The following is a 24,067-nucleotide window of genomic DNA, read 5'->3' as shown; positions in this document are numbered from 1 at the left end:
TTTCCCATGAATAACTTTTCCCCATTCATAGATTCCTCAAGAGTAGCAAACATCTCCTTGTCGGAGCAAACATGGCGAGTGGCACCAGTGTCGATCCACCACTCCCTTGGATTAGAACCCACCAAATTAACCTCTGATATTACAGCACAGAGATTCATGTTCGAAACCTCATGAGCAATGTTCTCTACCACATTCGCCTCTCGGTTTCTCTTCGGCTTCTTACACTCAGATGCCTTGTGACCCATACCATCACAATTGTAGCATTTTCCGGAGAACTTTTTCTTCGAAATGCCTCCCTTGGGTCCCATGTTCAACCTTTTGTTGGAAGAGGAAAATGTTCTCTTTTTCGAGCTTTGACCATGCTCGACAACATTTGCCTTAGCAGCAATAGGAGAAAACAATCGTCTTTCCGAGCTCTTATTGTCTTCCTCGATACGAAGTCGAACAATGAGCTCTTCAACATTCATCTCCTTTCGCTTGTGCTTCAAGTAATTTTTGAAATCCTTCCAAGCTGGTGGTAGCTTCTCAACAATAGCGGCCACTTGGAATGATTCGCTCAAAGTCATCCCCTCACCGTGAATCTCGTGAAGAATCACTTGGAGTTCTTGAACTTGGCTGATAACCGGCTTTGAATCCACCATTTTAAAGTCCAAAAAACGACCAACAAGAAATTTCTTGGCCCCGGCATCCTCGGTTTTGTNTGTTAGAAAAATTGCTAAAACCAGTAGCGTAAAAACAAACTTGTAGAGATAAAGTAATAACCGAAACAAGTGTGATGTTTACAGTATGACTATTATGTAAAAGAAAACAAAACCAAACCGAGGCCTGTAGCATGTACAGTTTCCTTAAAACAGATTCGCCCTCTCCGGTATGTGCTTCGAGGTTTCAGCGGACGTCTGTTTCCCAGGATACAACGGAACAACCAGCAGTGACTTAGCACGAGACACTACTACGGCGAACTGAAAACGTACATTTACTTTATCACCGAGATTTTACGAGAGGCCAAATGAAAAGATAACAATATGTAATGCAAGAGAAAGCTTGAAAGAGAGAAAATTTCATGTACTTGAAATGAGGAAATGAACCCACTATTTATAAGCCCCAAAATGCACACCAAGAGTCATGGAAGATTAATTAACTCAATTAATCTTCCCATTAACTCAAGAATATGAAGAGTCAAAACTCTTCAATTAACTCAAGAATGTGGAGAGCCAAAAGACACTCCCACATTCATGAGACACAATTTTTTATTCAACCTTTAAATTTTTATTAAAATTTCCAACATTATATAGCCACATAGAATAATATAAGTATGAAAAAGTAACATTTTGTGGTTTTGGGTGAATAAACAATAATACTTTGATGAGTTATGTGGCTATATTCTATGAAAATTATTAAGGGATGTTTTTTTATAAAGGGATGTTTTTTTATATAGTAAATTTAATTATCCATTATACATGAAATAATAGCGATGGTGGGTTAAAAAATACTAATAATAGAAGTCTCAGGGTTAAACTGTCATTTCATACGCATATGGAAGAATTAAGTAATAACAACGTCGCCGAGTTTACCTTCCACCCCGCACCCTCAGTTTTCATAGTTTGCGGCCGCCCTCTGCTCCATTCATCAAGCCTTCCTCAGCTCCTTATTTCCCTGCAATGTACTTTTTCTCTCTGATCTCTACGTATTTTTTACTACATACGCTCTGAGGATTAAGCTCTCTTGTTTTCACTTCGTTATGCAGATAACTTATCTGAGACGAGGGAGATTACCAAGTGATAAATGGGGGTAGGAGGGCGAGAAGTTTCGATTTCATTGGACGGTGTCAGGGACAAGAATCTGATGCAATTGAAGAAGCTCAACACTGCTCTTTTCCCCGTTCGGTACAACGATAAGTATTATGCCGATGCCCTCACCTCCGGTGAATTTACCAAATTAGGTCTGTGATTGCTTATGGGTTTCTTTTTTGTGATTGGATTAGTTTAATTTCTAATTGAGCTAACTGGGTTTTCAATTGTTGTGTCATATCTTGAGTAAGCATTCGAAAATCGTGTTTCTGTGTCGCTGTGATTGGGAAAACTGAAAAGTATGTTCTATAAGTTCAATTTATTTAACTTACTGTTCTTTAATCTGCCTTGAAAGGATAAATACATAGTTTTTGCTGTTGTTTTCTTGAGTACGGTATGATTTATATGACAAGTGGGGGACACTTGTTAGTTTTCACTGTTTTGGTTGCTTTTCGACAAATTTTTTGACACAGGATTTTTTTAAGATCATTATATCTATGAGTCTGTGCTTCTAGTTTTTTCCATTCATGTTTGAACTTTGAAGTCGAAAGTGTTTTGCATAGGGGTGAGTTGCATTCTTAATTGGACGGGAACCCATATTATGTGAAATAAAAATATATGGTATCATTGTATGTTCTTGTCTCGAAACAGAACATGTAGTGATAGTAAAAGGATGCATTATATTCCAACTTATATGTTTTATTATCATTGCTGTATACCATTTCCTTATCAGAAAAAATGGATAACAGATTTTTGGTCTATGATCATGACAAAATATGAATACATGTGCTTATATTTTCAATTTGATGCTTTTCTGCTATTTCCAAACCCTGGCATATATGCGTCAACTATATATGTGGAATGTATTTCTCTTTTTATCACATAGCTGAAGTATTCCATACCCCTGAGACCCACATAAAGGATATTCTTCATGAGCATAACCACCATGGTTACCTAGTCGTCTCACTTACATGAGTCATGATCCATCTAGTGTAATTCCATGCAGCAATGAACTTTTTAGTCGATTTCTTTCCATCACCCCTAGAATCTGAACTAGTGTAGAAGCAGTTCGTCTTCAAGTTTATGTATTATGAAACATAGTGTGGCAAGAGGATAGGAAAATTCCTATAAAACTTGGCCATTTGTGACAAAAAAGAATGAAATTTGGCATAATAGAGGAGACACTTGGTTGGTGTATGGGTTCATGGAGGAGGGGAAATTTTTTCTTCCCGTGCTACCTTTACTTAGATTGTTAATTGGTAACTAGGAACATATCAAGCATATCAAGACTGTAAGTTGCTGTTATGTGATTAAAAGAAACGCTAATTTGTGCTAAAGAGTAATTGTAGGGGTAGAAATGAATGCATCGGAAACTCAGGGTGCAAGGTTAAAGTTACCTGAGCAAATAGAACCATTGATTAGAAGTACTCCAACTTTGTCCCAGTATGGTATCTGATAAAAGGATTATTGGAAAATTTTGTTACTGGAAATGCATATTTTGTGGTAACTCTACGAAATATTAATGCTTAGACTTGAAAATACTGGCAAATGTGTTGCTTAAAAATTGAAGTCATACTCGAACAGGCATGATAATCAGTCTGAGAGATTTTTCTTGTGTTTCTGACTGTAAAGTTTCTTTTTGTTTCAGCCTATTACAGTGACATATGTGTGGGATCTATTGCATGCCGTCTTGAGAAGAAAGACAGTGGTGCTATTCGTGTATACATAATGACATTGGGTGTATTGGCTCCGTACCGTGGATTGGGTGTTGGTGAGTATTTTAATCCTCTTCCATTTTATTTCACTTCTAAAAAGTTTGTATCAACGTCTTGTCTGGACTGAACTGATGAAAAGAGGCATACAGACAGTGCTGATGTTTAGTCAAAATGGATTTGTGTACAATTTGTTTTTAACATATGGGTGCAAACAGGAGCTGATAATTTGATGTTAACCTTGATCACCCCGTTTCATAATTTGTCTTCATCGCATAGCATAATCGGTTGTTACTACAAAATCTATAGAAGTGGCAGAATTTTAGGATATCTTAAATCACAAGACAAAGCTATATTTTTTTAGTGTTATCAAGTAAAGTTCTTTCTCCTAATATGCAATAATGTTATTTTGGAATCAGGTGTGAAGTTATTGAGTTTCTGGTATATTCTTTGATATGATTTCATTGTGATTTAGTTTTAGGAGAGATATTTTGTCAAATTTATATTAATATATCTTCACCTATATAAACAAACAGGTGATGATTGCAATCTAAATTAAGTAATATTAATAAAAGTTTTAGACCCTGGTTACTGTAGAATGGACGTAGGACTACAGGTCAAATGGAGTAAATTTTGTGTTCAGTTATGCTGTTTCTTTCTTAATTCTTCTATTTCCACTGTTTGTAATCCAATTCTGAATAGTGCCCACTTCTTTTGTAGCATCTGAAGTATCATTTTCGGGGAAAAAAAGCTTTTTATGTCCTGACTTCATTCATTGATGTGGCGTAGGTTCGAGGTTGTTGAATCATGTGCTTGATCTTTGCGTGAAGCAGAACATTGGTGAGGTTTATTTGCACGTGCAAACGAATAATGAGGATGCGATCAAGTTCTACAAGAAATTTGGTTTTGAAATCACGGAAACAATCCACAACTATTATACAAACATCACTCCTCCAGACTGCTATGTGGTTTCCAAGTTCTTAAGCGAATCTCAAACAAAGAACTAACTACTTGGATCCAGTTTCTTGATGATTATCATGCCAAATTGATGGACAATTGAAACTTTATTCAATTTTGGATTCTGAAAATTGTTTGACTTTCATCATTACACATTTGGTTATGGTAGAAATGAGTCGAAAGAATTGAAATGGCCTGCTATTGCGGAGTGTGCAAGTACAATTAACTTGCTTCAGTTTTCCAGTAGAAGACAGCAGTGGCAGTTCAAAAATAGATCATTTATACTTAATTACATTTTTAGATGTTTTTATTTATTATTCTCTGTACATCTTTTATGACACTGGCCGACTCAAAGGGTATGTTGGAACTCCGTGTCTTGTGCTTGTGCAGTGAAACACGACACTAAGCTATGAGTTGACAACATGCATGCCCCTATACAACCAATGACTTGAGCATCATTGGATTATACCTTTTTCTTTAAATTCCAGGTTGATTTTTGATAACATAATTATTATTTTGAGCTTAGCAATAGCTTAACTACCAACGATTTCTGCTGGTTGGTTCATCTGAAATACCAAAATGTACCAAAATTTGTAAGATATTGAGCACAATGAACTTTGACTTATAATTAATTCCACATGCAAAATAGGAATCTGGAAGTTTTTATTGAAATATTCAATAAATATTTTAGATAACCTCCTTTTGGCATCATTCCAGAATCGACTAAGCATTTCCCGTGTAGCCATCCAAAAATAAAGTAAAATAAAAGAAGTGTCCGCTGTGACAACTATGCAACCTAGCTCACTCTTTGTCCATTACCCACACAACAGAATACAAAGATGAGAATGGGCTAATGCCAAATCTAACTGCTGGGCTAAGTTTAGAAACATTAGGCACTGTTTTGGGTCATAAATGATATTCATTAAATTTAATAAATTCACAACTAAATATATTTCCTATTATGACGTTACATGTACACTATTAAAACATCTAAACGCATCGTTTGAAATAAATTGATTTTCTCATTAACTCAATTCAATTTCTGTAATTTTTATTCAATCATTATTATTATTATTATTATTATTATTATTATTAATCACTAAATACCTAAAATCCATTCACTAAGATGTTCAAACTTCAGATAATATCGAAAATACCAAACACCGAACTGATAACTGAATTTTGTAATTCGGATATAAATGTTCATACCGAAGTTATTTGGTTCAATTTTGACACCGAAATCTCAATCCATTAACGAAAGGAACAGGCGAATATGAGTTTATGACACGGTGTTTTCAAATTCCGCACATCTATATATACATTCATCTTAAGGCTTGTGTTGTTGCACGCAACATTGCTGGAATAATTTTGATCATGATTCCTTAAGTTTTATTTATATTTTCAAAAGAAACTCTCCCTCTTCTCCTCTGTCTCTCAACTCATACATGATTTAGCCTGAGAGTTCTTCGTTTTAAACCAAAAAAAAGAAGAAGCAACTTTTGGGTATGTCTCCAAGCAATCAGATATCTTTTGTGGCTGTTCATTTTTCTCTTAACAAGAATGTTGATGTTGAGTGAAAAAGTTGAAGATAAAAAAATAATCTTTGGCCAGATTGTATGTGTTTGTTCTTCTGTGACAAAAGGGTCCTTGATTTTGCTGGGATTTTCTGTATTTGTGAGCTGCATTATAAGGTCCTGTAAAAAGAGTTGTTGTAAGGTATATTCTTGGGATTAATAGCCTAACCCGATAAATCTGGAATTTTTAGACTTATTAAACTCTTTTAGATCCAGGAAAAGTTCCAATATTAGGAGGTAAAAATTGTCAGCAAGTACCAGAAAATGGAACTAATTTGACATTTTAAGGAAAAAGATAACGCATGAAATTTAAAATTTTTGGGTCTGGGATTGGTGGATTGAGCTTGATTTGTTCCAAATTCTTAATGATTTTATGTATCTGAGACCTAACACATTTTGTTATTCCAGAGTGGTCGAAGAGAGGTTATGAAACATGAGTGAATTGAAAACAAGCACACCCTTGATTCCACCCTCTTCTTCAAGGAAGCTCCCTGATTTTAAACAATCTGTTAAATTGAAATATGTGAAGCTCGGTTACCATTACCTAATAACCCATGGAATGTTCATATTTTTGTCCTCTCTGGTGGTTGTTATTGCTGCTCAACTCTCGACTTTTTCTCTCCGAGACGTGCATGTTCTCTGGGACCATCTCAGATTCAATCTCATTTCCGTGATAATGTGCTCAACTTTATTAGTTTTTCTGTCAACCGTGTATTTCCTCACACGTCCTCGTCCTGTGTATCTTGTGAACTTCTCATGTTATAAACCGGACGAGGATAGGAAATGCACGAGGAAGATTTTCATCGAGAGATCGGGGTTGACTGGTTCGTTTACTGATTCGAGTCTTGAGTTTCAACGTAAAATTCTGGAGAGATCAGGACTCGGTGAACCTACTTATCTGCCTGAGGCTGTGTTACGGGTGCCACCAAATCCATGTATAGCTGAAGCAAGAAAAGAAGCTGAAACCGTGATGTTTGGCGCTATAGATGAGCTTCTTGCCAAGACTTCACTCAAGCCGAAGGACATTGGAATTTTGATAGTGAATTGCAGTCTTTTTAACCCCACACCTTCTTTATCTGCTATGATTATTAACCATTACAGGCTAAGAGGAAATATAATAAGCTACAATCTCGGTGGAATGGGGTGTAGTGCAGGTTTGATCTCTATCGATCTTGCTAAAGATCTTTTACAGGCGCATTCCAATACTCATGCTCTAGTTATCAGCATGGAGAATATTACCCTGAATTGGTATTTTGGGAACGAAAGATCCATGCTCGTTTCAAACTGCTTATTTCGTATGGGGGGTGCAGCGGTTTTACTGTCGAACAGAAGATCTGACAGCTGGAAATCCAAGTATCGATTAGTCCATACAGTTAGAACCCACAAAGGCCCTGACGACAAGTGTTTTTCCTGTGTAACACAGATGGAGGATCCCAATGGGAAAGTCGGAGTTGCACTGTCAAAAGACTTGATGGCAGTGGCTGGTGATGCCTTAAAGACGAACATAACAACTTTAGGTCCTCTTGTTCTCCCCATGTCCGAACAGTTGCTTTTCTTTGCAACTTTGGTAGGTAAAAAGGTGTTGAAGATGAAACTGAAGCCATATATACCTGATTTCAAATTGGCTTTCGAACATTTCTGCATCCACGCTGGTGGAAGGGCAGTTCTTGATGAAATGGAGAAGAATCTTCAGCTATCTGATTGGCATATGGAGCCTTCGAGGATGACTCTGTATCGGTTTGGTAACACCTCAAGTAGTTCTCTGTGGTATGAATTGGCATACGCGGAAGCTAAAGGAAGGATTAAGAGAGGCGACAGGACCTGGCAGATAGCCTTCGGATCTGGCTTCAAATGCAACAGTGCTGTGTGGAAGGCTCTAAGAACAATACATCCAGCGAAGGAGAAGAATCCATGGGTCGATGAAATTCATGAATTTCCTGTCGAGGTTCCCAAGGTTTCAGCTGTGTAACCGGTTCATGAATTTCCTGTAGAGGTTCCCAAGGTTTCAGCTGTGTAACCGGTAATGTAATAAGCTCTTCATAGGAGAACTGTTTTTGAATTGCATCTAGAGTTTATGTTCGTTTTCTATACGTTTCTGGTCCAGGCTGCTAGTTGACCGAGGCTGCATATGTTAATTTGAATGAGGAACTTGTCATTTATAGTTGCTAGGGAATCATGGCAAATCTAATTGGAGTATGTAGATGAAAATATCTCAGTAAGTTGTAAGTTTTCCAAGTTGTTGGGGACTCTCCACGAGGGATTTTATTCTGAATGTATTTCGATTTGAATTATTTGAAGAACAAACCAAACGAAAATAAGCAATATTATTATTATTATTATTATTATTATTATTATTATTATTATTATTATTATTTAAAAAAGGATAAACCGAACAAATAGAATTAATTTGGACCGAAAGTTTGCTAATAACCCTGCAATCCAACAAACAAAAAGTAACAAAATGAAATGCAATATTACACATGAAATTGATAACTCAAATTGTCACCAAAATCACACATTACAGAAAACAAACGCTACCCACAATTTCCAAAGTATTTCCCTAAAGTTCTAAACTCGACAAAGAAACATAAGCCATAAACTCCAACTTCATAACATGAGAGCATAAACTAACATATTAACATGTCGAAGTCCTATGCTCAAATCTTGAATTGCAACTGGTATTGTTAATCCTGTTTACTCAAGAATATTGAATTCTACTCCTTGGCGGACTTGTTGATGAGTGACTTGTGGATATGTGGTATCACACCACCACCAGCTATCGTTCCTTTGATAAGAGTATCAAGTTCCTCATCTCCGCGTATTGCCAGCTGCAAATGACGAGGTGTGATACGCTTCACCTTCAAATCCTTGCTAGCATTACCAGCCAACTCTAACACTTCCGCAGTTAGGTACTCTAAAATTGCTGCAGAATAGACAGCAGCTGTGGCACCTACTCGTCCATGAGCTGTAGCTCGCTCCTTCAAGAGTCGGTGAATTCGGCCAACAGGGAACTACAGGAATGTAAAATTAAGTAATACCTACAAAGATCCCATCGCAAAGCAAACAAAAGATTCTTTTAAAAAAATATCTTCAATGTATCAATGACAAAATTACTGTGAGCCGGTAAAACTTAAGCACCGTGTCATAACACTGGTAAATGAAACACGGTTCTTTCTCATTCCAATGAAAATAAATCATCGGCAGTCTAAATCATACTTCTTTATTGTGACAATAGCATACGCCAGTACGATCAGCAGAAGAAGGTTTACAAAAATTTGTTTCTACATCCTAGACTTCATATGAAACCAGCATACGCTTTAAAATTTATTATTTAATCTTTATAATTACTGTATCAAGCTTGAAATGAATCAAATGTGCAAGCTTGGAACCAAAAGATACAACTAATATCAAATATTCAATTGCCTATATACTGCATTTGCTACACTCAAAAAAACATTTTATACAATTTTGGGTTATACACATGCAGAACCCATTCTCAGGCCCAAATTCCACACAGTAGCAAAATCATGCCATACAATATATCCAATCACTAAAAGCTACCAAGAGCTATGAAATCCCATTATAACTCTCGATGGTCCAATGTTTCGGCATATATTAAAGGTGCAAATAGCACTAGAAGCAAAAACAATAGCAGAGTCAAAGTAATAAAAAATTTAGGCTTATAAAGAAAATTATATCATGTGGAATATAATAAGTAATTTACAGATCATTGAACAATAATAAACAACACCATATTTTAAATACAACAAACACATATAAATTATTATAACACTAAATATACTTAAAAGTATCCACTCCTTTAATGTAAACATCTTAAAGGCGTTAAGCACACCACCATCATGTCTTGGGCATATCTCTCGGGGTAAAAGTTTCACCTTGCGGAAACGTGAGTTTAGGCACATTCCTCTCACACCTTTACTAACTATAACTATAACTTAAACGCGATAACTATTTTCTGAGACTTTAGCAATTCTGACTGCACGTATAAATAATGATTTGCTCTTAAATTACTCCATTCATATATACCAGAACCAATCAAGTTTTTAGAAGGGAAATAAAACAATTCTTTCCCGCTAAATTGGCAACACGAACACAACATAGTTACAGAAACTCACACAAGAAAAACTCAATCAGTTATGAAATAAGGAAATTACAGATAACAACTGTAAAAATAAGACGAACCTCTTAAACCAACATAAAAATGCAGGAATAACCAAGAAAAAGAGCATAAAACAGAAAATACCAACGAATTAAGCAAAAAGGATAGTGCGCGGGGACAAAATACAGTCCCAATAGTGTCCCTTTTTCCCAAAGAAAGATAGCAGGAATGAACCTGAAGTCCAGCGCGAGAGGAGCGAGATATGGGCTTCTTTTTGTCCTTGTCTTTGTCCTTCGATGCTGGGGTTTTCCCAGTCAACAGACCCTTGGCTCCTTTTCCAGACATTCTTCAGATCTACGAAGTTTCAAGATTTAACGAAAAAAATTGAATTTCAGAGAAGGAGAAGATGAAGACGAGGCAGAAGCACACTTTCTCGGTCTACGAATCGGGTCCGAGTTCGGGTGTATTTAAACATACGGCCGAGGGCTGCTTAAGTGGACAAATATTTTGACCGGCCCTAACGTGATTGGACCAAGTTATGGCCCAGTAAGGTAATCTTTGTAATAAAACCGAATTCGAATTCTATTACAAATACCAGAACACAAACAAATTGGGGTTAATCCAATACTAAATCAAAATATGAGATCACCACTTAAATATGTTTCTTTTTTTTTTTTTTTGGTTTCATGTTATTCAATTAGGTTATTTGTTGTATAAACGGTGGTGTTTGTAAATGTTTTTTAAAAAAAGTTATTATCAATTTTTCATTTATAAATTTGTAAAATTTTGTAAATGAATAATGAATTTTTAAGTACAATTCCTAATTATATTTATTGTAATTTAATAAGTACTGTGGCTCCTAGGTGCAAGTAACATACGTAGTATTGGTGTATAATATGGACCGAGTAAGTAATATGGTTAACGGGCTTTACTAATGGGTCTTGGAGTTTGGAATGTATGGCCCAACCGAGTATTCTAAATCTAGTTCCATTATACACAAAGCTCAAGTGCAATCTAACAGCAGAGATTTCTAGACGTGGAGAAGAAATGTTGTCCGCCCTCTCCAAATGGCTCGTCGACCCCAAGCGCAACCCACTCGCCTCTATGCACATGAAAGCCGTCTCTAATCGCCTCCGAAAATTTGGTACTACTAAGATTTACATATGCGTGTGCGATTTTATTTTTACTTTTTTTAGTTTTGAGGATTTTTTATTTTGTTTGGTTATGTTTGAATTAGGGCTACGATACGATGATTTGTATGATCCGATGTACGATCTGGATATAAAGGAGGCGCTTAATCGTCTGCCGAGAGAGATCGTTGATGCGAGAAATCAACGCCTGAAGCGCGCCATTGACCTTTCCATGAAGCACGAAGAACTTCCTGAAGAACTTCAGGTGAATTTTCAGCTCAGTGTTTGTTTATTTCTCCTTAATAGCTGCGAATGAGGTCTGCTCTATTGGTATATATGTCTGGATTGTCTGAAAGTAAGCAATTATTGATTTGGTTTTGATTTATTGAATGGATTTCGTAGTAATTTTTTGTGTGAATTCCTTTGTATATATGCTGGTGGTGTATTCTTTGAATTTCGAATAGAATGTGATTGTTGGAGGAAAATGCTATCAAGCTAAGCCTATTTGCCTGGTTGTGTTTGTCTCTCAATTTAGTTTGCTTAAACTGCTATTCTGACAGACTCTTGTTTGAGAAATTTCAATTCTTGTAGAATGCCAGTTTTAGAAGGTTTTTATACCTAAAATGAGTATGTATGCATGTCATATTCTTGACGATTTGAAACCACGGAAATAGAAACTATGCGATAGTCTGAAAACTTAGTTGCCAATTAATTTTTCAACTTACTGTGATAGAATCTAATGTTCAGTTGTGGACCATTTTAAATTTGAAAATAATATAATTGACAGATTTCTCTTGTAAGTACTTGTTGATTTATGTTAATCTGCACCTATTTTGCTGTTGTTGGTTGGTAAGTTTGAATGATTGTCCACGTGTGGAGTAGATCTCATCTATTTCTATATCTTCGTTGGGTTGTGAAGAAGTAACTTGATATCCCTATCATTTGGTTGGATTACTAGAGTTCCTCTGATGATGTCTAGAAGGTACTGTGATCCAAATGCATTAATCTTTATTTTTCCTCACGAATTTTGCATGATAGGTTTGAAAAGCGAAAATAGACGTCTTTTGACCCTTGCCTATGGATCTCCCCTTTTTCAGAAAAATCTAATGACTCATTAGATTGTTTTAGACAATTTTTTTTAATAATCAATAGGTCTATAAAATGTTTGTTTATTTTGGAGTGAATTTGGTGGATTCTTGTTCTTTATTTGTGCAATACAAAATATGAGCTATTGTCACGGCCTGGGCCTGCTCTAGTGTGGCTGCATAATGGGCTCCTGGAGCAACTACTCCGCATCCATTATTGTGGTCTTAGGTATTTCTGTGAAATTGTTCGTTCCAGTGAGTGCGCCTTGGTTAGCCCCTAAAACCATCACAAGTTGCTGAATCCCTATGCTACTGGGCCATCCCTTTATCAAATGCACTGCCAGTCAATGTTATCTCACCACTTTTCTGCACCATGATGAAGCAGCACAATTGAAATTCACAAAATCCTACATTGTTGGAGCAGGAGCAGAAAGGGGCACTATAATATGCGAATTAGATTCATTTTGTTTGAAGAAGACTGTCCATTCCTATCCTGTGGCTATAATCATCTTTTTCTCTTCTCTCGTATGGCATTGGAGAGTAATATATTATTTGTCCATGCATAGATTGCATGCTGCAAAATCCTTTTCAGCTCAATTTTTTTTCTGTACTATTTCTGGCATGCAACGAGGGGACTGGAAACTTGGTTCAAATTTCAGTATTTTAGGATCAAATATAGTTCTATCTATCAGCTTTTTTGGCTGTGCTATTTTTTTCTCGTGCATTTGTAGTGGAGTCCTGATGATCTTAATATCAATGTCAAAATCTTATCTGACTGCTAGTTTTCCATTTAACATTTTCCAATGCGCTGTCATTAGAGTAATTAGATCAGTTATAGACTTTCAATATTATGTGTGCTAATAATCCAATTGTTGGACATCTTTCTCATTGACAGGCTATGCAGACACCATTTAGGAGCTATCTTCAGGAGATGTTAACTCTTGTAAGTATATTGTGTTTAGTGCGAAACTGTCTTACAAAAGTAATCAAAGTACTATATTTTCTCAATTATGTTAAAGGGTTTAGCTTCCTCTGTCCATCAGTGTATTGCAAAATAATATCATTCCATGACTCTATTTGCCTTTTCTTACTTGTTTACTTCTGATATGTTTTGCATGTATACATCTGACGCAAACTGGCTAACAAGACTGGCTGAGTTGCCTCCCCGGTTTTGAATCCAAGTGGGGGAGTAAATAACCAAATCAAATTGTATAAGCTTTTAAACCAATACCCTTCATGTCGTCTTGGTTCTTAGTTTGCCTCCACCTTCACTTTTATTATTTTTGTATACTTCGTACTGGCTAACATTTATTTCTTCCTTCATAATATCACTGCAGGTTAAGAGAGAGAGGGCTGAGCGCGAAGCACTGGGTGGTTTGCCCCTCTATCAGCGTACTATTCCCTGAATGGATTTGCATACATGCGCGACCTCTAATTGAATTTCATTTTTCATGATCAAATAAGCAACTTGATCCTTTCTGAGCAATGGACTATAATGTGTTCTCTGATTTTTTTGTTTGGTTGATATTTGATGATCCGTTGGCTGACTTATATGTTAGGCGTTTATTTTCTATATGGTTGTAAAAAATTTACCAACAGGTGCTGGATTTGGTGCTTGCAATAAATTCACTTTCTTCTTCAATCCTTAATCTTAGTAATGGTCTGTATATGGTACCTGCAACTTCTGGGAGTATACTTTTAAGCTTTCTGCCACAAAGGTATACTTTTAAACACACGACATAGGTTGGCCCGCCAAAACCGTCGAGCCAATCTGTTGNAAAATTATATTTTTTTAAATAAAATTAATAACTTTTGATTTCACAATTTTACTAGGTGTATTCAATGCAGGAATATTGATAACTTTTGTAGATTTTACAACTCTAGATTTTATAGTAGTTTAGTGTTATTCAAAATAAACTTTAATAAATTTTTAAACAGTCAATTGATATTCAATATTGACTTTTAAAAACTCTATAAAAATCTAGATGTATTCAAATTTTCGATAGATTTTTAATAACTTCATGCCATTAACATATAGTTACAAATATAAATTGTCAAAAATTATATTAATTCAACCCAAAGAATTAGATTGATTGTTAAAACTTCTAATTCATACACATACTCTTTCTCTCTCTCACCTCATATCATTCTATTTTATCTTCTCTACTCTCACGTATATATGTCATTCTCTCTACTTTTCAAAATGTATAATGTATATTTATATACATTTTCTTTTTTTTTTTTTCAAAATTTTCATTTTTTTGCTGATTATTCATTTAATAATTGTTATTTTAATCTCATACAAAATTATAAATTCTAGAATTAATTTTGTGATTTTAAATTTATTATTTATAAAAATGACTATAATATTCAATAATAACAAAAGATGATTCAAAAAATAACGTCATTTAATTCTTGATAGTTGAATAGTTTCGTAACAAACATGATGAAAAATAAAATAATTAAGATTTTAAGTAGGGGTGTTCATCGGTCGGTTCGGTTCGATTTTCGGTTTTTTATTTTGGTTTTTTCGGTTTTCGGTTTTAGAAATATATAATCCGATATCCAAACCATTTTTCTTTGGTTCGGTTATTTCGATCGGTTAATTCGGTTTTAGTATAATTATTTAAATTAATAATATAAATATATTGTAAAATATAATATGTTAACTTTCTACATGTTTTCTTAGTAAAATATTTAAATATAAGGTCTAAATTAATTAAACAAACAACAATCAACTAAAAATTGTTCAAAATGGTTCTTCATTCACTAAATATTATATCAAAATATATAATATAAATAAAAATATAAAAAAATTATTAATTTAAAGAAAAGGGACATGTTCAGATGTGTAGATTGTTTAAAAATTGTTTGATGTTAAAAGTTAAGAGATGCAAGATGTGAATTTAGAAAATAATTTATTTTTCCCCATGTAACATTAAATGCAATTTTGTTTTAAAATATTAACTTGAAAAAAAAAAATCTATTTGGTAAGTGTTGGTTTATGTAAATGGTCCCAGCGAAATATTGGTTAAATTCACATGATGGGAAATTCGTTATACGTCTATAAACTTGGCTGCACATGCATAAAATCAAATCATATCATGGTTTGCAGGGTCATCTCGAATGTTGAAATTGGTTTCTCAAAGCTGAATATGAAGAAATAGAACAAGAGTTTCGGCCAGTTTGCAGCTATCTTGATCAGAGTATTTGTGGACATTCCATGTGATTGCATGACCATACTTTAATTTAAGGGCTGGTTATTGTATTTAATAAAGACATTTATATTGTCTCATGTTTTAATGCCATCATCTCATAAAAAATCAGGAGATTCACATGTTACGTACACATTATATTAACTAGTACGTCCCTAATAAGACAGTCTTACATATCTTTATTCGTGAGACATGTCAATCATGTCTATATTTACATAAAAAATAATATTTTTGACATAAAAATTAATATTTTTGCATGAGTGATTCAAATAGAATATTTTTCTCACAAAATTGATCCATAAAACTGTTTTACATTAATTTTTGTGTATATTAACACTCTCATTCTCTCACATTCATTTTAATATCATCACTCATTACTTGTGGGTCTCACTGTCCACACATTCTTCTTTATTTTATTTTACATTAAATAACTATATTTTCAATTTTATTTATATCATTTAAATTATTACTCTTTAAAATAAATAATAATATTATCTTTAAATATATTTGCAGCTTAAAATTATTTCATCATATTTCATTAATATAATTTATTTAAAATTAAAATATGATTATAAATTTCAAATGAATGAGTACAACATAGAAAAAATTGCGCTTGCATAAAAAAAACATATAAAATAAACGTTCTGGAATATGTTAAATACTAATTAAAGATAGTTGTTGTAGTGTGCTCAACAATAAAGGTAATTTTTTAACTAGCAGTTGATTTTTTTTAAAAAAAAATTTAAACCATTTAAAATTAAAATTTAAAATAAAAAAGGTAATTTATTTTAAAATTTAAAATCGTTTAAAATTTTCCACCCATGCACATTGGTTCCGTTTTGTCTCTTCAGCGTCTAATAATATAGTAACACAACTCAAAATCGAATCTCACTTTGTAAAAATTAATTGGAACTTGTTATAAAAGTACGATATGGCAAAAAGATATGATAGAATTTTTTTTTGTTGCTGTTGATGCACGGGCGCAACCTACAAAGTTTAGTTAAAAAAAAACTATATAAACATCCAACGCGTGTGCATGATGACTAAATTCAAATAATAAAAATTATATATCACATATCTGAATAATTTTAATATTTGCAAAATATTATAAAACATCGTGATTTTTCGATCAATGAAAGATCAACCATCTCTGAATTTTTTAAGAAAAATCTGAAGGGCTAAATTTTACAAAGGAGATATTTCATTGGAGGATATTTGTAGGGCAACCATAGCTTTGCATATATGCATGAAAGAAATAAAGAGAGACACAGTAACTATTTCAATTTTGGATTTTGGTATACCGAATTTATTCATATAGCCAACAAGACCTTAATTAATATATGAAAAAACAGAGGTTCATTTTCTGGAGGAGCTGCGGTGCATGAATATTTCCATTTTCTTAAAGAACTATTAATTCGCAATCACCTGTAAAATTAATGCGCATTCCCTACATGTATTAAATGTACATTTAATTTGTAAGAATGGAGGNTAAAATATGAATAATATTGTCTTTAATATATTGTGTTTTAAAAATCAGACATAAAACTCTTTACAAATGAGTATAATATGTGCTTGATTTTTCTCAACACGTATGTAAAATATATTTGATTGTTTAAAAAAAATGAAATATATATTAGACTTTTAATATTTTTAAAAGAGTTTTATGCAGTCTTTTAGAAAGGGGTAATAATAGCACTATATCATTATGGAAAGATATCAAAGATTTGTGAGAAGAATAACAATCAAATATTTTCTTGGTTCTTCGATGTTACCATATGGATAGTACTACAAGAGGTCCGTCCACATATATTTTTTCACATACGCTCACACACGTTGCATGCACTACATGGAAAAAGAATTGTTACCTCTTTAATTTATAACCCTTGGCTTATTAATGTTTGGCATGAACAAATCATGCCCCGAAACTTATATAATCATATAAGTTCATACGATCCGTGTTGAAAGTTTCAAATGTAGTTCTAATTTGAACAAAGAAAGTTGCAAATGAAATACTCAAAAACTCAGAAGGATATGATTGGACTGACAAGGGGGCAAAGCATTTAAAACCACCCACGTGAGAAGTTAATGAACAATGACCCATCATTTAAATTTATAACATGATTGAGTAATTTAATCTCATGTGTGACATAATTAACTCATATGCTATTGTTTCACATGCAGGATCGATGTGTTGGGTGGGTCACTTTTAAGATCACTTGTTATCATCAGCATATCTCACCATTCATATTATTATTACTCCAAAAATGTACCTAAAGATTTCATGAATTCTGTCACTATCTGTTAGATAAGTATGAGTGAATGAACATTGAAAAGTGTGCCAAGTTTTGTTACACATTCAAAAATGTATCAAGAAAAAACTTTTTTATTAGCTCTATGTTTGAGCTATGAGTTTGGGCTCCAAGGGACACCATAAGTTTTTGAAAAGGGAGAGGACGCTGACAGGCTGGATCTCGGAAAAACACACGCGCGTGCTCTCGGCTCGGCCCAACTCGACCCGGCCCGGTGCGGTTGGACAAAGTTTATTTGGAATAACAGTGCGTCTCGTGTGACTGTCCTTTGGCTTATGAGTCATCAGTCTTCTTTCGTGTGACTTTCTTTTGGTTTATGAGGCTCACTCTTTAAATAGTCTCTCTACATGCATTTATCAGTCTTCTTTTTTCCTGCATATATTTTCGTTGCATTCTTTTCTTCCAAACTTGAAAGCTTCGGCATATCTTTGTTCGGTGGCATCCGGAAATTGTAGTGCTGCAGTTTTTGGATTAGAGTTGTTGTATTTTGAGGACGATTGCCGTTTTGTATAGCACGTGAATACGGGCAAATTCGTCTTGCGGAAAAAAGATTTTCTTTGCCTCAACTTGTACTGTTCTTTGTTCCAAAGATCATCGGGAAACATATATATTACACTATCAACATACATTTACCTGTCCATCATATCAGATTCTAAGCAAAGCTTAAAAATACAATTTTGATCTTGTATATTTGTCTCTCCGTGATTTGGTTTTATGCCAATTTTTTCTGACGGGTATCTTTAACTCATTAAGTTTTCATGAAAGGGTTGAAACTTTATGAAAGAGGGTTTATCTTGTTGATTTTAGCTTCACATTTAAAGGTTGAAGGAATCTTTGTTAATTTAATGATTTTATTCATAAGGAGTCTTTAGAAAAATTAAAATGACACAGGATTGTGTCAGCGCAAATGTTTCTTTTTGCTATTTGTTAACAGTGAGTATATTGAATTTCTCTGCCACCGAATCTCATTCAATGAAAATGACAAAAATGCTGGTTTCATTTTAGTCCTATTTGTTTCTCAATTTCAATACATTGATGTCCACATGCAAATTAATTGAAACCCACTACTTTACTATAAAGACAATTTTTAAATCATATATATTGTTAATAATAATTATCTCAATATTTTAACAAATAATGTATCATTTTGCAGTTTTTTTTATGACGTGAGAACCCGTAACCGTTATCGTTCGATTCGTATTAGGTAAAACCTCGGACTATTATTGCAAATCATCAGTTTTAATTACCTCTTATATTTTCTTATCCAAATTCAACCTGAATATGTAATAATATAAGTATTTCATATTCTAAAAAGTTGAGAAACGAGAGATGAGGCTGAAATTCTTTACGGGGGGGTCTTGTTCATTAACTTGTAGGCCCACGTAAATCTAGGCCCAAAAACAACCCATTTCTTGCGGTTTCCGATTAGATCCGATAGATTTTCTAGTACCTAACCTATCTGCTCCCTATGGTGGGCCCATTTATTTTACTGGGCCCCAAAATCTCGTGCCATGTTTATCTCTATTCTAAAAACAATTGAGGTGATCCCCATATAATTCAGAAAAGGTTAATTTTGCCCTTTTTTCTTTTTTTTTTTTAAAAAAAAATTATTTCCCTATATACTGATGAATGAGTCTAAAAAAATAATTTTTTCGTATTACTTTATTTTAATTTAATTTTGTGGATTTTCACGATATTGACGTTAGAACTTTTATAATGGAAAAGATTGTCACATGCGAGCACTGATGGAACATCTTGGCGTTATGTCACAAACAATTTTATAAATATCATTTTATTAGTTCTACGGATTTAGTAATTATAAATTTGGTTTAAATTTACATATAAAATCGAAACATATATAGATGAAATTTAATTTTATTATAATACACCCAAATTAAATGTATCTTCTGTGACGATACAGATCATACATTTCTTATATATTTAATTTAATGTGAGGTCCACATAATATGTCATTTTTTGTGATATCACAATTCTCACCGATCAATTTTGTGAGTCAGATTTTCTATTTGAGTCGCTCGTGAAAAATATTAATTTTCATACAAAAAAATTATTTATTATAAATATGAGCAGTGCTGACAGATCTCAAAATACTTACTAGTGTAAAATATACTTGATCAGTTTACAAATGTATTTAATGATGATTTATATATATATATAAGCCAACCTCACTCTCATTTTGTACGACTCAAGCGAGCTACATGACTAAAAAATACAAGGCAAAAACTTGTGTGAGACGGTCTCATCGGTCGTATTTGTGAGACGGATATCTTATTTGGGTCATCCATGAAAAATTATTACTCTTTATGCTAAGAGTATTATTTTTTATTGTGATTATGGGTACGGTTGACCCGTCTCACAGATTAAGATCCGTGAGACGATCTCACATGAGACCCACTCAAAATACAAACTCATCATTACAAAATTAAAAATAAAAAAATTAAAAAATACAAAACCCAAAATATAATTTTCTTAGTTTCTAATATGAGATTGGATATTATACAAAATTATATTAAAAATTATTTTGTTTTCCAAACAAATTTAAGCCGGAAATTTAAAAATAATTGTAACCAATAAAATATTCAAATTCCTTTCCACCCATGACCTATATCGTAACAGTCGGCTCTCTCCAAAGAGAACAGAACCGATAAGAGGGCAAAATGGTCATTAAATGAGCCCATGTGAGGCCACTGAACTCATCGTTCAAGAGACTCTCGGTCAAGTTACACGAACGCCCCTCGTATTGAATATGTAGTTTGGACACCAACGTAATTAAACCCATAAACAGAGCCCACTTTTGAACTCTAGCATGCATAAAAAGGCCTATTTCGAATCCCAATTCCAAGCATCGCAGAACTCATAATTCAACCACTAACTCTCTGTACCGCAAGAGCGCACAGCTGTGAGCCAAGAATGAGGGGTTTCACTGTGTTGTCGGTGCTACTGTGTGTCGCCACTTGTCGCTTTGCTTTTGCCTTCAAAGATGGTAAACAAACTAAGCATCATTCTTTTGATTTACGTAACATTACGAAGCTTCTGTTTTGAGTTTTCTGTGGTTTTTTGGGCTCCAAGAACTTGGTTTTCGATGCATTTTCTTGACACATATCGTTACTGTTTTGGTTATTTAATGCTCATAATGTTTTTGGTGGGTGTACGTGTACGGTGCTTATTGCTGAAATGGGCCAAGGTTTAAATCAGGCAGAAAATCGATTTCAAGATTTTTTAAACTTTGAATTTCATTAATGAAGTTTGCTCCTTTCCACACTTGAATGGTTGGAGGGAGCCATTGATTTGGTTGCATTAACGTATTTCGATCTGGAATTATTATTTTTGAGAAGAATGTAATCACCGAAGCCCGGCCCGCGAAATTAATGATGTAAATCATTATGGTGGCTACAGATGAATGCTAACCTGTCACCTCTCTTTTAAGAATATAAAATTATTTCAAGTAACCTTTTTTTTTAGTAAAAATAAACTTTATATAATGCCGACATATATTGCGTTGATAATGTGATGTGATTGATCGATTTGAGGATTCATTGGCTTCCTCGGGAATGTACTAACAGAGAATGAGACCAATGAGTATTTGTTAGATTCATATATCAAGAAAAACTATTGCTTTATTATCAAAGAGAACGACATTCCATTTAATATTCCACAGCCATTCATCGTTTGCAGGGGATTTCATACAACTTGGTCGCGGGCCAAGAAGTTAGTTTACAGTATAAATCATAAAGAAATGAAATTTACATTTACTAATTCGGTATTATTTGAATTATGATGCATCTTTGTCTTAAGACATGTCAAAGCATGAACTTTCAAATATCGCCGTAAACCACTTGAGCTGGCGGTAAGAGTAGATATAGTAGCCCTTCCCTTTTCCCCTCTTGATGGTAATCTAAAATGCCGAAGACTAAAGCCATATGTATTGTACAAAAAAATGCAGGGCCGCTGGATAACGGCAACTTTGAGGAGGCTCCAAAGTCCTCGGACCTTAATGGAACTGTTGTACTTAAATCCAACGCTATACCACATTGGGAGACTTCAGGATTTGTTGAGTACATCAAAGCCGGGCAAAAGCAAGGTGACATGTTACTAGTGGTACCTGAGGGGTTTGCTGCGGTTAGGCTTGGAAACGAAGCGTCCATTAAGCAGCGAGTAAATGTTACCGTAGGAAGTTTGTATGCAATAACGTTTAGTGCTGCTCGAACATGTGCTCAGGCCGAGGAGCTTAATGTGTCCGTGAAACCGGACTTCGGGGTGATGCCGATTCAAACATTGTACAGTAGTAGCGGCTGGGATTTGTATGCGTGGGCTTTCCGAGCGGTTTTCGATGTGGCTGAAATTCTGCTTCACAATCCAGGAGAAGAAGAAGATCCGGCATGCGGACCGCTGATTGATTCAATTGGTATTCGAGTTTTAAATCCTCCTAAAGCTACTAAATGTAAGTTCAGCATTATATTGTTTATTACCAAACTCTGCCTCTGCCACTCTATTCACAGAATGTACTCAGTAGTTGAATGACATTACCACCAAAGCTTAACTCAAAAAGTGGTCCTAAAGTGCAATAGAGATTGCTAATATATATGTGCTTTTGTTTTAGAAAGCATCGATCGTTTTGTAATGTTTTCTTCAGTCATTAAGTTACTTGCATGTGCACATCAGGTTCCATTAAAATGGCGATGAAGTTTTTGGTCCTACACTTATACACCACCTCTTTTTGGGAACAAGAAATGAAATTTTCCCTTTAATCATTCATCTGCGATTAATTTATTTGCAGAGGTTTGATTTTCATAATTTATTTTTTCTGTGTTTCTGATTATCCCTCCAAAGGTGATATTAATGCTGACTGTTGGTTATGAATTTACTGCCTTTAGTTCTATACAGCGAGGACAGAAGATTTTGAGCCGACTACTAATTTACATCTCTAACGGTGAAGAGATACGGGCATGCTTAATTTTTATAGATAGAGAAAGGATGAATAGATTAGCCTATCAGGTGGGAGAGATACCAAATTTACTTGCTCATAATTTGCATCTAATGAGAAGTTGGTAGGGACTTGAACTTCAATGCAGTTTAAGACGTGGATCCATGAGATATTATTGACATCAGCCATAGCAAATTCACAAGTCATGCTCCCCGTTTTATTGTTCTCAAGGAGAGTAAAACTGTTGAGCATAAATCCAAAAAATTGGTTTATAAGATGAAAGTCAGGTCATATGTATGCGGTAAAGATACACGCAAACCAAAATGATTTGGACAATAATTGTGTTGCTGACTGCTACTCGACAAACTCACTGTATGTATATGTTTATTCTTCTGTGCAGTTAACCTACTGAAAAATGCCGACTTCGAAGAAGGTGCATATATGTTTCCCAATGCTACTACGGGTGTCCTAATCCCACCTAACATTGAGGATGATAACTCTGCCCTTCCAGCCTGGATGGTTGAATCCCTGAAAGCTGTGAAATACATCGACGCTGCCCATTTCTCTGTCCCACACGGCCAGAGGGCCATTGAGCTCGTTGGGGGCCGAGAAAGCGCCATTGCCCAGGTGGCCCGAACCATCGCAGGGAAGACTTATGAGCTTACTTTTGCAGTCGGTGATGCCAGCAACTCGTGCGAGGGGTCGATGATTGTCGAGGCCTTTGCTGGTAGGGACACCCTCAAAGTTCCTTATGAGTCAGAAGGGACAGGCGGATACAAACGAGCCGTGCTGCGGTTCGTGGCGGTTTCAAATCGTACACGTATCATGTTTCTGAGCACTTATTACCATATGAGGAGTGATGACTATGCTTCACTCTGCGGACCTGTTGTTGATGATACAAAGTTGCTTAGCATTCGAAACCCCAGACGACTCGTTTAAACAAAGCTACTTGAGATCTTGGGATAATGTATAATACTAAGAATGTTTGGATTATGTAAGAACGTGTCAAATTTTTTATTACTATTTAGAAATGTTATTTAAATACCAAGTTGGAAGACTTGACAGTCTATATATCAGGAGTGGGATTGAATTATCAAATGTTATACTGTATTTTGAATTCAGTAAATTGGAAAATTTGACTTTCGTTGGGAGGTATCTTAAATGTATCTATATTTATAGTGATGGTCCCCGCTGTGTGTGCAAGAAAATGCAGGATTGTACAATTATCTGGAT

General features: G+C 34.6%; 5 protein-coding genes across 6 annotated transcripts; 4 read left to right on the top strand and 1 right to left on the bottom strand.

Moving 5' to 3' along the window:
* Positions 1–1,543: 1,543 nt before the first annotated feature.
* LOC140960834 (uncharacterized) lies at positions 1,544–4,756 on the top strand. Its single transcript, XM_073419133.1, has 4 exons — positions 1,544–1,660; positions 1,745–1,939; positions 3,436–3,558; positions 4,289–4,756. The coding sequence occupies exons 2-4, from the start codon at positions 1,783–1,785 to the stop codon at positions 4,504–4,506; spliced, it is 498 nt and encodes a 165-aa protein (XP_073275234.1). The 5' UTR covers positions 1,544–1,660; positions 1,745–1,782; the 3' UTR covers positions 4,507–4,756.
* Positions 4,757–5,819: 1,063 nt separating this feature from the next.
* LOC140961433 (3-ketoacyl-CoA synthase 11-like) lies at positions 5,820–8,321 on the top strand. Of its 2 annotated transcripts, none has more exons than XM_073419943.1 (2): positions 5,820–6,172; positions 6,439–8,321. In XM_073419943.1, the coding sequence occupies exon 2, from the start codon at positions 6,464–6,466 to the stop codon at positions 7,997–7,999; it is 1,536 nt and encodes a 511-aa protein (XP_073276044.1). In that variant the 5' UTR covers positions 5,820–6,172; positions 6,439–6,463; the 3' UTR covers positions 8,000–8,321. The 2 variants fall into 2 exon arrangements, with proteins under 2 accessions (XP_073276044.1, XP_073276043.1); XM_073419942.1 differs by having other exon boundaries at positions 5,820–7,984; positions 8,033–8,321.
* Positions 8,322–8,492: 171 nt separating this feature from the next.
* Positions 8,493–10,609, bottom strand: LOC140962133 (probable histone H2A variant 3). Its single transcript, XM_073421005.1, has 2 exons — positions 10,385–10,609; positions 8,493–9,041 (listed from the first exon to the last, which is right to left on the bottom strand). The coding sequence occupies exons 1-2, from the start codon at positions 10,493–10,495 to the stop codon at positions 8,745–8,747; spliced, it is 408 nt and encodes a 135-aa protein (XP_073277106.1). The 5' UTR covers positions 10,496–10,609; the 3' UTR covers positions 8,493–8,744.
* A 513-nt stretch (positions 10,610–11,122) lies between these two features.
* Positions 11,123–14,007, top strand: LOC140961434 (cytochrome b-c1 complex subunit 7-like). The gene is made up of 4 exons (XM_073419944.1): positions 11,123–11,294; positions 11,388–11,545; positions 13,261–13,308; positions 13,703–14,007. The coding sequence occupies exons 1-4, from the start codon at positions 11,198–11,200 to the stop codon at positions 13,769–13,771; spliced, it is 372 nt and encodes a 123-aa protein (XP_073276045.1). The 5' UTR covers positions 11,123–11,197; the 3' UTR covers positions 13,772–14,007.
* Positions 14,008–20,683: 6,676 nt separating this feature from the next.
* LOC140960832 (BIIDXI-like protein At5g11420) lies at positions 20,684–23,977 on the top strand. Its single transcript, XM_073419129.1, has 3 exons — positions 20,684–20,893; positions 21,854–22,351; positions 23,235–23,977. Exons 1-3 carry the CDS (start codon positions 20,821–20,823, stop codon positions 23,771–23,773), a joined length of 1,110 nt encoding a protein of 369 aa, XP_073275230.1. The 5' UTR covers positions 20,684–20,820; the 3' UTR covers positions 23,774–23,977.
* The last annotated feature ends 90 nt before the right edge of the window (positions 23,978–24,067 follow it).

This window comes from Primulina huaijiensis, chromosome 16 (genome assembly GCF_012295235.1).
Source record: "Primulina huaijiensis isolate GDHJ02 chromosome 16, ASM1229523v2, whole genome shotgun sequence".
Taxonomy (NCBI): Eukaryota; Viridiplantae; Streptophyta; class Magnoliopsida; order Lamiales; family Gesneriaceae; genus Primulina; species Primulina huaijiensis.
This window is presented reverse-complemented; position numbering and strand designations above follow the sequence as displayed.

Bases quoted from the DNA above. Each gene is read 5' to 3' on its own strand.
- LOC140960834 (XM_073419133.1), top strand. From the start codon at position 1,783: ATGGGGGTAGGAGGGCGAGAAGTTTCGATTTCATTGGACGGTGTCAGG. The intron at 1,940-3,435 runs GTCTGTGATTGC...TTTTTGTTTCAG, and splicing joins CGGTGAATTTACCAAATTAG to CCTATTACAGTGACATATGT. The intron at 3,559-4,288 runs GTGAGTATTTTA...GATGTGGCGTAG, and splicing joins GTACCGTGGATTGGGTGTTG to GTTCGAGGTTGTTGAATCAT.
- LOC140961433 (XM_073419943.1), top strand. From the start codon at position 6,464: ATGAGTGAATTGAAAACAAGCACACCCTTGATTCCACCCTCTTCTTCA.
- LOC140962133 (XM_073421005.1), bottom strand. From the start codon at position 10,495: ATGTCTGGAAAAGGAGCCAAGGGTCTGTTGACTGGGAAAACCCCAGCA. The intron at 9,042-10,384 runs GTTCATTCCTGC...ACATTCCTGTAG, and splicing joins CCTCTCGCGCTGGACTTCAG to TTCCCTGTTGGCCGAATTCA.
- LOC140961434 (XM_073419944.1), top strand. From the start codon at position 11,198: ATGTTGTCCGCCCTCTCCAAATGGCTCGTCGACCCCAAGCGCAACCCA. The intron at 11,295-11,387 runs GTACTACTAAGA...TGTTTGAATTAG, and splicing joins TAATCGCCTCCGAAAATTTG to GGCTACGATACGATGATTTG. The intron at 13,309-13,702 runs GTAAGTATATTG...ATATCACTGCAG, and splicing joins TTCAGGAGATGTTAACTCTT to GTTAAGAGAGAGAGGGCTGA.
- LOC140960832 (XM_073419129.1), top strand. From the start codon at position 20,821: ATGAGGGGTTTCACTGTGTTGTCGGTGCTACTGTGTGTCGCCACTTGT. The intron at 20,894-21,853 runs GTAAACAAACTA...AAAAAAATGCAG, and splicing joins TGCTTTTGCCTTCAAAGATG to GGCCGCTGGATAACGGCAAC. The intron at 22,352-23,234 runs GTAAGTTCAGCA...TCTTCTGTGCAG, and splicing joins TCCTCCTAAAGCTACTAAAT to TTAACCTACTGAAAAATGCC.